This window comes from Carya illinoinensis, chromosome 12 (assembly GCF_018687715.1).
Source record: "Carya illinoinensis cultivar Pawnee chromosome 12, C.illinoinensisPawnee_v1, whole genome shotgun sequence".
In the NCBI taxonomy this organism is placed as follows: Eukaryota; Viridiplantae; Streptophyta; class Magnoliopsida; order Fagales; family Juglandaceae; genus Carya; species Carya illinoinensis.
Window position 1 is genome coordinate 28,530,073 of NC_056763.1, and position 13,953 is coordinate 28,544,025.

Below are 13,953 nucleotides of genomic sequence, written 5' to 3' on the forward strand. Positions count from 1 at the left end.
AATTAAACATAGGGACATTGGTATATCCGATTGAGATTTTTTACGGTGTTTTTATATATCCAAATATTTTCAATAATTCAGATTTTAAATTCTACTATATTAGATATAATTTTAGGGTATGCAAGTGTTGCACACTTACTTTAAAAATAGTAGATAAATCTAATATTGTATTATTTGAATAATGAGTTGAAATGAGATGAGTTGCGAGAAAAATTGAATGTTGAATAAAATATTGATATTTGAAAATTTTAAATTATTTATTATATTTTGTTTAAAAATTTAAGAAAATTACAATAATAAAATGAAATGAAATATTTGTTGCATCCAAATGGATCATAAGATTATACGAGATTTATACAGTACTCTAATATCTCAAATCATTGAAAACATATGAATAGATGTCAAAGTACTCGACGATATTTGAAGAATGGGGTGGGGAGTACTAGAGAACCATAGAAGTGTTGAAGTTGTCCCACATCAGTTGTGGAAGGGGCTGGTGGTTAGTTTATAAGTACGAGGAAAAACCTTACATTTTGAACTAATTTTTTAGATTGAGAGAGACCCAAAACTATCCAACATTGGTATTAGAATCCAAGTTCACTAATAGTCTTAGGTTTAATAGTATGCAAGAAAAATAAGTTATCGATGCTCCAACTCAAGGCTTAATGTGTGAGGGAAAAATTGTTGGAGTTGTCCTAAAGGCCGTATCGATCGTAAAAAGGACTGGTAGTCAATTTATAAGTCCGTGAAAAAATCTCCCTTTAAGTTAGTTTTTGAGGCCACCCAACATGAAGAAAAAATATTATACCAAAGAGAAAAGAGAGCCATATGCATACTCAGTGCGTTGCATCGCTCAGCACAGATCACTTAATTCTCGATCAGTTTTCTTAAAAGAAGAGAATGGAATCTAACTCACGTTATAAAAGACGGGTTTTGCTTTTGGATCTTAAATGAACCCTTTTGCAATTAACATTGGCACTCAAAATAAAAGCAAGCAATCGATCGACTACTACCTCGGGACTTTGCAGAAACCCAGTTGATGATCTGGATTCTGAAACCTTTTCTTTTTCCCTTTACTTGCATGCATACCGAACATGTCTGTTGATGGGTCGTTTTACCATTCAAATCTACTGAATGACTTTATATTTTAGAATCTCGAAATAGGTATGCACACATGACGAAAGTCGAAACACTTGAAAAAGGAAGAAAAAACATTGAACAAAATGCATCGACAGTGTTGATATATATCCATTAATAAATGGCGATCTTTCTCCATTTGACCGATGACTATAAATTGCAAATCCAGAATATTTTATGCAACAGAAGAAGATAGAAGAAGAAAAAGAGCCCGAACCGATTGTACAAGCAACTACTAAAGTGAGTATAAAACCAAACTTTGAATTACCAAAAAGTTGGGTAAAGAATCTAATTCAATTACAGGTCAGACAAAAGATGAAGAAGATAGAACCGTTGCAGCTTGCAGAGGCTGCAGTGACCTAAAAAAGCAGATTCTTAGCAGCAAAGCCAGACTGAAATTCGATTTGCACCGCTAGCATGCAGAGCATGATGTCTGTAACACCGAGTTCTACCGGATATTTTAAAATCTCAAAACTAAGATCATAACACAAGATTCAAGTAAGTAGATTAATATATCGTAATGAGAGCACAACACATCTTTGAGTACATAAAAGCCACCCAAAAAAAAAAACTAATACATGCATGCATGTACCTACGTACGCAGCTGCAGATATCACACACATACAGAGGTGATCTATATATTTTGATTTGAAACTTTTAGAATTTTGACTAGGTAATTTCTAATTTTTTCCCCTTTTTATTTCTTGGGGGCAACAAGATCGACTTGTAGATGCTGGATGCGTCTCTCTTGCCCTTTACGCTACACATAGAGACAAAACATGGCTTTGTCGAAGTAATCATTGTGAGGGTGTGGCACCAAGATAATCTTCAAGAGCACCAAAAGCCCTGCAAAAGAAAGAAAAGCATCATATAACCTAACATCATCAAGCTTGTTATTGAGTTTAAAATATGCGAAACAATAGCCGTAATTGAAAGGAAAAACAGAAAGCGAGAGAGAGAGGCCGAGGGGAAGAACAATTAACCAAATATACAACATGTAGAGATGGAAATTAACGAAGGAAAATGAAAGAGAAATTAAATGCGCGCAATTACTTACAAAATTGAAACAAAATATGCGTCTCCTCCATGCCTTCTTTGCATTCTTTAGTTTTGAGAATATCACATCTTCGGAACATATGCTCCCTGGTGTGTCCAAAAACACCCTACGCTGTATTGGAGGAGACCACAAACCACTCTGCTCATAATCAAAGTCATATTGGGATGCATCAAAGAACTTCCCTAGCAGCCTCTCAGATACTGACTTCGAAACCATTTGAATACTCGGACTGGCTGTGGGGGAGTTTTCCCTCTGGGATATTGAAGCTGGAGAAGAGCCTTCAGAAATGGACATTGAAATGCCTCAAGAAACCCAATGGAGAGAGAGAGAGAGAGAGAGGACACAAAAGTTCAGAAGTTTCTGAGAAAGTTAAAGATAGGATGGGGAACGTGGAAATGTGGTAAGGACGAGGGTACCGTCGTACATATTACATATATACATTAATTTTGGGACCACAGCACATACAATTTTTTTCCTCCTTTTCCAAGAAGCAGAAACTGTTACAGCTATATATAAATAGCATAGGACATGGGTGAACTTCAAGAAATTAGTCGTTAAAATTCGCTTTGTTTATTTTTTTATCCACTTTTTTGTATTGTTGTTATTGTTCTGGAGCGTTTGTTGGGAAATCTCACCCCCTCCTCATGTATTATCTTTGCTAATTTTTTAATGAAGTCTACTCGTTTGCTTAGAAAAAAAAAAAAAAAAAAAAAAGCATAGGAATTCTACTTTTGATTTGAGGAAAGTGTACTGTTTGGTCATTGGAATTATTCATCTCAAATATAAAAAAGTTTTGTTACATATAAATACAGTTGTGCACTAATCTGTATACTAATACTGATTTATTCATACTTAAAATTTAAATTAATACTATTTTTAATAAAATCTACTTTTTGACCAATCACATCACATTAGTGCACAGATTAGTGCATAACTATGCTTGCAACTATATTTTTTCAATATAAAATTCTTATCTCATCATTATAATTTTTTCAAATCTCCATATAAAATATAATAAACAATTCAACTTTTTTTTAATTTTTTTAAATTTTAAAACAATAATAATATTAAAATATAATATTTTAATATTTAATTTTAAAATTTAAAATTCTCATATGAAAATTTCCAATAGCCAAACAGAACTGAATGAAAGGAATTTGAAGAACGTCTTACTGCGAGGAAGGAAAACAAATCCATTAATTTGAATTTTGAATTGATAAGTAATACTGGACAAGAAGTCCTAGTCCGGTTTCCATGGAGCCTGGCCTACATCAGTGTTTCAAAAAGCTTAAGGATTGATGTGATTCGTTTAACGAAAATCACACAAACAATGCAGATCGAACATGTTGGTTTAAAGGTCTATACCTTGGCAAAAAGACATTATCATTAAAACTTTATGCTGCTTTATCTTGGAGTACTACAGGTTGGAAAGCCCCTGATGTGTACAATGTTATTCCTCGTGTCATTCCTGAAGGTCTCGTTACCATGCTATATATATATATATATATAAAATAAACGCGTAGTATATATCGATCGTAACACATCTGGTAACGTAGTCTTATACAATAATACGGGTCACTCGATCGAGTTATATATATGCAGACTGAAAATGAAATTAAAACCCAAATAGGTAGCACATTATACAGTCCTCGACAGGTCAGCCTGCAGGGACCATATGACTCATGGAATATTATTTAAACACCCACTCAATAAAATTAACAAAAACACATGAAGTTGCATGAGAACAGGATCGAAAAATAATGGGACCGACGACATTGATGACTATAACTTAATTCAAGCTCAGATCAGAATATAGGTGGTTGAGCTTAAAAAATTAGGTGCAATTTGGATAATAAGTTGAAATGAAAATTAAAAATTAAATAAAATATTATTTTTTAATATTAATATTATATTAATATTTGTAAATTTTGAATTTTTTAATGATTAGTTTTAGACAAATTATTTAGCATAGTCTTCTCTTAAATTTGTAATCCAGTTCAGGAGGACATATGGAAGAAAGAAAGCACATGCAGTTGTGGACGATATAAAGGATGTGATTTATATATTCATTTATTTATCAGAATATCAAACATGTGATATGACTGCACGCTCCTTAACCATATTGCATCACATTTTTACACAAATGTGAAGTGAAAGGAAGTTTGTCAGAATTGGAATAAAAAATGCTACTTTTTCAGAATTTATGATAAAAATATAAAACCTCAAAAATAACGAATCAAGATTAGAAGAGAATTCCACGGCAAGCCTCATGATGCAGTTAAACTTATAGTTGGTTAGGAACATTGTACCAGATGGAGGTTCCCACATTGTACATCTTTTTCTCACACTCTCGCATCATTTCTGGCGCTTTTTAACACTTTCACGCTTCCCACCACACCATCCTACCGAAAGGCTCCGTTTGCTTGCAAATCTCTCCTCTCCCCCTTCTCCTTCCCCAAAAAAATTTCTTTGAAATAAAGCTGGTTAGCTAGCCAACAATGGCGGGGTACAGGGCTGACGACGACTACGACTACCTGTTCAAAGTGGTCTTGATCGGAGACTCGGGGGTGGGCAAGTCGAACCTGCTCTCCAGGTTCACCAAGAACGAGTTCAACCTTGAGTCCAAGTCTACCATTGGCGTCGAGTTCGCCACTCGGACTTTGAACGTTGATGGCAAGGTCATCAAGGCCCAGATTTGGGACACTGCTGGCCAAGAAAGGTTCTTGCTTCTTCTTTAGCTTTCTATTTTCTCATCTGGGTTTCTCCTCTGTTAGCTTCGAGTTGGGTACGAGATTTATCAAGCTTGGGGTTGCCATCTTGGTTCGTTGCGCTCATTGGATTTACGGTTTTTTTTTTTTTTTAACAAAATTCTAGACAGATTTAAATCTAGTCTCATGGATTTGCTTCAATAGGTTACTTCTTTGTGGAGATCCAAGGGAAAAACTAGATTCCTTTCTTTTACTTACACAGAAAGAAAGCTAATTTTCCCTTTCAAATAATTATAGTTTGAGTTTTCGTACTTCTGAAGCTTTGGTTGCTTCCTTGGGATTGTGGACATGTATCTATCCTTTTACTTGTTCGTCGGAGATCTTGTATAAATTGCGTGGATTTGGATTATGAAGGCACTTAGCGTGCTTGTCCTGAGTCCTCCATTTATAGTGCATATACGTCAATTGGCTATATAAACGATTGCGGAGAGTGCTAATGATGACTAGGTAAAGTGTAAGTGTTAGTTTTCTTTAATAGTCACGTTGACAGAAGGATATTGAATTTTCTCACGAGTCTGAGACAGAGGAAGTAAGGTTGAGACAGAGAAAATGAGACGATTTAACTCCTTGTTTTGTGAGAATGGAAAAAAATTTTGCAACACTCTAATTCAAATCAGGGAAAACAAAGTAAAAAATTCGTATAATAAATAGTTTCAGCGATATATTTAGTCCACAAAAACTGTAAAAAGAGACACTCTTAAGATCAATAACTCGATAGAGAAAAGAAGAAACCAATTTGATGTATGTGATCAAATATGGATAATTGAAATGCACTTAATGACGCCAATCATGTCATCATCACCCTTTGCAATGGATTGGTCAACTTGAAGGAAGAAGGTAGGGGGAGGGGTAGAAGAGGTTGGTTGAATTTGTCTCAATTACATGTAGGGAGAGAGTCTTTGCAAGGATGTTTCAAGGGCTAGCGTTGCCAATACTCTAGAATGACTTAATGGAATTGGTTTGAGAATTGGGAAGTTGTAATTTAATGATAAACTTTTGCTAAAGAACATTATGATTTTGGCAAAATCACCATAATTGAATAGTTCTTGCAAGACAAGAGAGGGATCAGGAAATGGTCTGCACTGGTTCCCCCACGGACTGGTCGCATTGATTTCCAATTAACTTTTGCTTTAATACTTTTACAAAGAATAATCCATGAACACTCATTTTTGCTTTCTACTTCTGGCCTACCTATGGGAAAACTCGAAAAAAATAAAAGGCCTGAAGATGCATGAAGTTATTTGAGCCTTACCTTAAGTAACTACATCTAGTGAACCATCATGCGCTGTTGAAACGCTAGCACCATTTAATTTGGTTAGGAGCTATTTTATTCAGCCTGTGAAACTCTGATTATTGGATGATATGTTATGTTTTTGTTTACCTTCTTCACTTTATAGGTACCGTGCCATCACCAGTGCATACTATCGTGGAGCAGTAGGTGCACTTCTTGTTTATGACATCACTCGTCATGCAACATTTGAGAATGCTGACAGATGGCTGAAAGAATTGAGAGGCCACACAGATTCAAACATTATTGTGATGCTTGCTGGGAACAAATCCGATCTACGCCACCTAGTTGCTGTTTCAACTGAAGAAGGTAAATCCTATGCTGAAAGGGAATCACTTTATTTCATGGAAACTTCAGCACTGGAGGCAGTAAATGTAGAAAATGCCTTTGCTGAAGTACTGACTCAAATCTACCACTCTGTAAGCAAGAAGCAAATGGAAGGAGGAGAAAATGGAGATGCTTCATCTGTTCCAACGAAAGGAGAGAAAATAAACCTCAATGATGATAAGTATGGTTTGAAAAAACTTGGTTGCTGCTCAAGTTAGATCTGAGAAACATAATTTTATCGGCTGGATTCAACTTCTTTGTACCGTATATTATTTTAAGCGGGACCCGAAGAGGGTAATTTTCTTGGGGTGTTAAGCTTAGTTTGTTAAACCACGATCGATGCATGAGATGTAGGAGCAGAATGGTCGCGAAAACGGCATGGTTTTCCAGTTCCTATTATAATGATCCCTTTTTTTTAGAAGTTCTTATTATAATCAAGGCCGTGCATTGTTAACCTCTTTTTTACTACCATTCTGGGGTATATGTAAGCAACATATGTTATTCAAAAGATAAAAACGGAAGAGAACGTTTCCTGCATTTCTTGTAGGTGCTATTGGTCTGAGGAAAGCGATTTCCTGGCAACCTTTTATGTTATCCGAGTGTCGGTCGAGCAGTTGCTGAAAAATCTCTCTCCTCATTGTCACGAAATTGGGGCTGAAGAATGGAACTGTTTTCCGCTTGCATTTAAACAAGAGAAAAATCGAAACTTTGTCGCACAGGTGCGTTTTTGGATGGAAAATAAGATCTCGTTTTGTTATTAAGTTCATACAAGATGAAATAAGATATTTTATTAAAAATTAAATAAAATATTATTACAATATAATTTCTTAATTTTAGTTTTGTTTTAAAATTTAAAAAATTTGAATTATTTATTATATTTTACGTGAGAATTTAAAAAAAAATTGTAATTTGTAATGATTATATGAGATGAGATGAAATAGGTTAATTTTGTATAATCAATCTAAATTTCTTTTTTTTTTTTTTTTGGATCCGAAGATTGCCCGGCATAGATATTAGATCTCTCCAAGATTCATTTTTCTGAAACATGAATTATTGGATTGAGTTATAGTTTGAGAAAATTAAATATTACACGTTATTTTAACTTAATATAACAATTATTGGTTTTAAAGCATATTTTTTGGTATTTTGAAGGATCAATCACTGCAACGTGTAAATTCAAATTAAATAATCAAGATTTCATAGTGCCGATGAAATAAAACCATAATCATTCAATTTGGAAATAGTGATTAGGATTAAAATAGTTATAAATAAAAAATGATTAAAATTCGAAAAAATCTTGCTTCGAGTAAAACTGCATATATGTCAATTCATGACACCGTGCATTTACGAGATTGATTTGTGCCATTTACAGAAACTTCATTAATTTGTGTCATGTGTTGTGCTTTAAAAAAATTAAGATTCATTATTTAATTATTATTATTTTTTTATATGAATCCTATATTTATTCATTTTTTTTAAAAAAAGTATGCGACGATTGTGCTCTTTATAACTGCAAATATTATTTTTCTTTATATAGATTCTGACATGGCGGTGATCTGAAAATAGAATTTTGAAAAACAGAAATTTTGGTTTGAAGCTACTATCATTCTTTCCACTTTTATTTCAAAAATGATAAAAGGCTAAAAACAGATTATATGTATTGAGTAATATTAGATATAGTTGTAAAAAATTTCACTTATTATTCTTACACTATATACCACATATAATTTTAAATTATTTATTTATTTTTTTCCTTATCAAATACATGATATATGGATGATAAGTAGAAAAACCAAATTATTTAGTAGAGAAATAAAACAAAAAATAAATAAAAATACGTGCGGGATGATAAGTAGCAAAATTCTATAAGTTTAGGGTATGTAAGTTTTATGTATTCTCTTTGAAAAAAGTGGAGTTCACTATTAAATAATAATTTTTTTTATATGGATATCAAATTTACTTAATTTTTCCGAAGAGAATATGTATTTTTACTTGTGTTGCATATCATTTGGTATATGCATTATCACCATCTTTAATTGGCTTTATCAATTGAGGTCTTCGACAGGTCGCTGAACAAAGCTTATTTCGTTTCTGAGTAATCTGAAACCTACTCTGTCTCGTGCTGAATATTTGCCTCTGCTTAAAGCATGTACTCAGAATTTCTTAGAATTCGACAAAGACGAGATTAATTTTTCGAAGACCAAAGGTTTTATTACTGAAGCATTGTGATATTTATGACTAGCATGCTACAGAAATACAGAGTGCTGAACATCATCAAGGTTACAAAAAGATAGAAGTTTAAATCCGATTGAGTACATGGACCACTGGAAGAGAAGAGAATGGAGGAGAGACGATGGATGGCTGGAATTACCTATTTAAAGCAAAAGCATATATGATTTAATTATTTGGAGAGTGGGCAGCCATGAGCAGCTGTTCCAGCATGGTGCTTGGACTCTGAGATAGGTGGTCCCTTGAGAAGGCCTCCAAACAGCTCTGCTGGGTCGTAGTATACCTCCACCTCTTCTACTCTGAGAGATTCATCAACCTATCAAGGAAATCAGATAGTCATCGGCACATGCTTTGAGTTATACATATGAACATATATATATATGTACACTAGAACTTTGCCCCCTCCTATTGTGACAGGAAACCTTGCAAATATATGTATGCTTTTATGCAGTGTTTGGATCTACTTGTTGGGAAGTACGTGAAAATTACCTTGAGAGTAGCCAATCCAACAAACTGAACTCTCTCCCCAGTGGGAGCATGCCCTTTATAGGGTCCCTCGAAGAAACCCCAGTGCCGGTATTTGAAAGCAATTTCAGGCGGTCCGGAATAAACATTGAGCACTTCCCACGCAAACCCGCGAGGGAAAGCAGATCTAAAGACATCATGAGACGATTCAAAGGTTTCTTCATCTGCTTTGTAGTATTGAAACTCCTTTGGCAGAGAATTCTTCAACAAGGCATTGTAGCTCCCAAGCTCAAGAGTTTCTTCCCCGGATAACCCCTCTCTTCCTGCAACCAAATTGATCATCTGCTGGTTCATGTAAATGTGGTGCAAATAAAGAAAAGTAAATAAGCTGCATGGCGAAGTTTGAACCGTAAGAACCAGATTAACATAGTATATTCAGACTTTTAACAAGTCCCATGTAAATGCACTTTATGTAGAAATCAAGAAGCTAGCACATCTTCAGGGGAAATTCCGCGGACCCAGTCTTTCATCTCGTGCAAAATTGTTTGTTAGATTCCATATTTATTCTAAAGAAATAATATCTGCAATCGTGAAATATTTAATTACTACACAATTCTTTTGAAAAAAATAATAATAAATACAACTCACATTAGAGTAAGCATGGAAGTTCATGAGAAAGAAAATGGTAAATTTCCTTTTGTTTTGTCACAGAGTGAAACTGCTGCGCGGAAAGTTGCATCCAGTCCTTTGCAGACATGGAAAATTACAAGTCCCTCCTCTTTTCTACTATGTTATTTTATCAAAATTACAAGTCCTTAATTTTTTTTTTTTTTTTTTTTTTTGGTCTCAGGGTTGGGTGGCGAGCCTCCGGAATCCAGCCCACCCGTCCATTTATCCCAATGGGGACACAAATTCCTTTAAACAAAAAAGTAAAAGAATGAGAAGATCAAACGGGCGGGGGGTTGGGCATGGATAGCTGCCAGCCCACCTCCCTCATACTACATAAAATTGGAAAAACTTAATAGGGTTGCTCCCTCACTGCACCCCGCGCCCGCCCCCTCGTCCTAGAGGCGGGGTACTCCGCCTCACTAGGCAGGGTCCGCCACTTAAAATGTAGACTATATTTTATTCAGTTTAAAAATTATTTTTAGGTCTAAAAGTGATTAAAAATACATTTTTATATTCAAATTATAAATTTAAATTTATAAATATGACTATAATTTAAAAATTATATAATTTTTAAATTTTGCTAGTGCGTATTTTGTATAAGTTGTAGGGTAATAATTTTTAAACTATATAGTTTTTAAATTTACCAATGCATATTTTATATAAGTTGTAGTTTTTAAATTATGTACTTTTTAAATTTGCTAGTGCATAATTTGTGAACAAGTCTAACAAATCTTAATATACATACTGATATATACACAATTTGTAAAATATAAATATATATTTATATATATAAATATATTTATGTTTTTGTATATATATAAATATTGGTATTTATATGTATATATATAATATATATAAGGGGGGGCGAGGCGGGAGAAATGCAGGGCGGGGTTCCTTGTCCCGCCATGCAGGGGCAAGGCTGACGGGGTCGGGGTAGTGGAGTGCAGGGCTCTGCTGACCATCCCTAAAACTTAATATTTTTCTATTCTCTCTCTCCCGTACTCTCTATTAGAGTGTAACTAGTATAGTTTTATTCATTTTTTTATAACCGAACTGATATATACAGATTTTAAGAACTAATACCAAACTAAGTCATAATCGAAACCGAAACTTCCAGTTTTCCTAGTTTTTCTAGTCCGGTCCCCTTTTTCAATTTTACGGATTATCTATATTAGTAAGAATATGATGTCTACATATGCTAAACTTTTAGTCTATTTATATTATAGTATAAGTATATTATTTTATAACAATTACTACATACTAGTATAGTATTGAATTTAATTATAGTTCATATAAATTCTAAAATTTTTATATGAGCATATATGATTAAATGTATACAAATATAAGTACAAAAAGAATATATATAATAATTTATTATGTCAAAAATGTATTTACCATTGATATATATATATATAAAGTAATCAACTTTAATATTAATGTTTATGTTTAAGATTAAAATTTATATGTTATATAAAGTATTATATTAAAAATTATAAGATTAATTTTATGTTATATCATATGTTATACTAATTTTATGTTATATTAATTAGCAATTTAGTATATAATATTAAAAAATATAAATATATATAATGGTCTGGTACGGTTTAAACTGATTTTCAAAATATGAAAACTAGTATCGCACCGGTTTTGATTCTTAAGAACTGATACCGTATCAAAACTACTTATAAATTGGACCAAGCCCACCTGTTTGGTCCGGTCCAATTCAATCGATTTTTCGACTTTATTATACCCCTACTCTTAGTCTCTCTCACCACTCAGCCTTCATCTTATGCTTCTCCATACTTTCTATTCTCCCTCCCCTACACTTTTTGCCTCCTCCTCCTCCACCAGCACTCATGCTATTCTCCTTCTCTCTTTCTCATTCTCTTTCTCCTTTTAGCGTTTTGGTTGCATATTCATAGCCAAGGCTTGGTTGCGAATCTGCTTAGAGACTCAGAGTCAAGCCATGACCGTGAGTTTTTGCAACCAACAACTATAACTTGGTCGTGGGTTTGCATCGAGACCCATTTCCAATTTGTGATCATGAATTTCCATGACCTCCAACCATGATTTGGCCATCAAGATTGTTGTTTAGATTGTTGTGAGATCCACAACCAAGATTTGGCATGGATAAGTTGTTACTCACTTTGCTGTTTAGATTGTTGTGGGATCCACAACCAAGATTTGGCCATGGATAAGTTGTTACTCACTTTTTTTAATTTATTTAATTTATGGTTGGATCTATATATTTAAAGTTTGATTTACATTTTTGAATTTAAATATGAAGATTTGCAGGTGTGAGGGGGAGGGTGCTACCCACCCGTATGGGCTCTTAGCACCCCTAAACTACTACGTGGATATATTGACTTAAAAAAAAATTAAAAAAGAAAGCAAGAAAGTCTGATTACCATTAACGAAGAGCTTGAACTTCTCGGGGTTTATAGTCTTGAAGTCCTTCAAGCGAGTTTTGTGTGAGAGCTCCATCTCCCATGACTTGACAGCATTTTGTACTATTTCTTCCAGTGATCCTTTTGGCCATTCCTGCACAAAATAATAATAATAATAATAACAGCAAAAAGCTATTATTGAGAGAGACGAGGGGTAAAGCAGAAAAGAAAAGAAGGTATATATATATCCAATTAATCCAGGTATCCACCAACCTTAGTCCTGCCTTCTTCGAAGAGCTTGTTAACATCATCATACGTGGGAGGGCCACCATGCCTCCATTCGATTTTCTCTCCATCATCATGTAAGAAAGACCTATACTTATCTCCCACAATCTTAGGTACTGCAGCCTCTTCGGTAGCCATGCTTGATTTGTCTCCGGGAAAAGAAAGAAACCAAGTTGATCAAGAGGATTTAAAGCTGAAACTAGAAGGTAATGTACACGTGTAGAGAGACTGATAGATTTTCACTTGGAACAAGAAGGAAGATGGAGAGAAGACTTATAGCACAATTACCTAGCTGGCCGGCCTGGAAGTTTTTATTGCTGCCAGAAGCACTTGTGGACTCCATATCTCAATCGTTTATAAATTGCTCAACGCTGACAGATAATCTCTTTTTAAGCATAACCTTTCGTGTAAATCTCTATAACTGGATTCTAATTTTAAAATTAAATAAGAATCTTGATTACGAGATTTTTTTTTTTTAATTCTTAAAAATTCTAGAAAAATAAAGTATAATAAACCTAAAATATTCATCGATCCTATCAGAATAATTCCTGAGAACCACTGCTACCAATGTAGTAATTTCGGATGTTGATTCGTTGATCAACAATGTGTGGTTGACACTACGCATGCTCGTTACCAGAACTGTTTCAATTTGTTTAATTTTCTCTAGTATTTTATTGGGTTTAAAGGAACAATTTATCTATACACCAAGACAACCAAAGTACCAATGAAACCATGCCCTTTTCTTTCATTAATGCTGTCTGTTCTTAATATATTTATTTATTTATTTGTGTTTCGCTGTTGATGAAAAGTTGCAACATTATCAAGTCGTTGTTTAGAAGTTGTAGATAGGCTGCAGGTGTTTAGTCATTTCCGTGGCAACAATCAGCGAGGAGAAATGATACCCTTGCAACCGATTTACTATCTATTTACTCTTCTTAATAATATAATAATTTTTAAGCATTTAAAATTTAAATCCATCCAATCAAAATAAAAGTTAAACTAAAATTTCAAAAGATGTACTATTTTAGTGTAGAATTGTAAACAAATTATAGGATAGTAGTTAATCTATCATTTTTCAGCGAGATGCCCGAAAGGGTGAGAAAGTCAACCGGACACCACATGGATGGGGGACAGCGGACATCGCATAGATGGAGAACAGTGCAAGGCTTGACGTAGTGGGTGAGGTTGAAGAAATTTTTATAACAATTTTATGTAATTTATTAAATTATGAAATTATATATTTTTATTATAAAATAAATTATATAGATAAATAAAGTCAAGTTAGTTCGTAAAATTATTTTTATATAATCGATAGTTAGACTTCTCATAATAGCTAAATCT

General features: G+C 33.8%; 3 protein-coding genes across 3 annotated transcripts; 1 reads left to right on the forward strand and 2 right to left on the reverse strand.

Moving 5' to 3' along the window:
• Positions 1-1,620: 1,620 nt before the first annotated feature.
• Positions 1,621-2,609, reverse strand: LOC122290088. The gene is made up of 2 exons (XM_043097624.1): positions 2,195-2,609; positions 1,621-1,983 (listed from the first exon to the last, which is right to left on the reverse strand). The coding sequence occupies exons 1-2, from the start codon at positions 2,486-2,488 to the stop codon at positions 1,966-1,968; spliced, it is 312 nt and encodes a 103-aa protein (XP_042953558.1). The 5' UTR covers positions 2,489-2,609; the 3' UTR covers positions 1,621-1,965.
• Positions 2,610-4,542: 1,933 nt separating this feature from the next.
• LOC122290311 (ras-related protein RABA1b-like) lies at positions 4,543-7,114 on the forward strand. The gene is made up of 2 exons (XM_043097946.1): positions 4,543-4,913; positions 6,360-7,114. Exons 1-2 carry the CDS (start codon positions 4,693-4,695, stop codon positions 6,793-6,795), a joined length of 657 nt encoding a protein of 218 aa, XP_042953880.1. The 5' UTR covers positions 4,543-4,692; the 3' UTR covers positions 6,796-7,114.
• Positions 7,115-8,762: 1,648 nt separating this feature from the next.
• LOC122289099 (pathogen-related protein-like) lies at positions 8,763-13,057 on the reverse strand. The gene is made up of 5 exons (XM_043096036.1): positions 12,901-13,057; positions 12,601-12,761; positions 12,349-12,481; positions 9,296-9,594; positions 8,763-9,122 (listed from the first exon to the last, which is right to left on the reverse strand). Exons 1-5 carry the CDS (start codon positions 12,953-12,955, stop codon positions 8,979-8,981), a joined length of 792 nt encoding a protein of 263 aa, XP_042951970.1. The 5' UTR covers positions 12,956-13,057; the 3' UTR covers positions 8,763-8,978.
• Positions 13,058-13,953: the final 896 nt, after the last annotated feature.

Coding starts and splice junctions, on each gene's coding strand:
- LOC122289099 (XM_043096036.1), bottom strand. CDS start 12,955: ATGGAGTCCACAAGTGCTTCTGGCAGCAATAAAAACTTCCAGGCCGGC. Junction 12,482..12,600: donor TCGAAGAAGGCAGGACTAAG/GTTGGTGGATAC, acceptor TATTTTGTGCAG/GAATGGCCAAAAGGATCACT. Junction 9,123..9,295: donor TTGGATTGGCTACTCTCAAG/GTAATTTTCACG, acceptor TTTCCTTGATAG/GTTGATGAATCTCTCAGAGT.
- LOC122290311 (XM_043097946.1), top strand. CDS start 4,693: ATGGCGGGGTACAGGGCTGACGACGACTACGACTACCTGTTCAAAGTG. Junction 4,914..6,359: donor GACACTGCTGGCCAAGAAAG/GTTCTTGCTTCT, acceptor TTCACTTTATAG/GTACCGTGCCATCACCAGTG.
- LOC122290088 (XM_043097624.1), bottom strand. CDS start 2,488: ATGTCCATTTCTGAAGGCTCTTCTCCAGCTTCAATATCCCAGAGGGAA.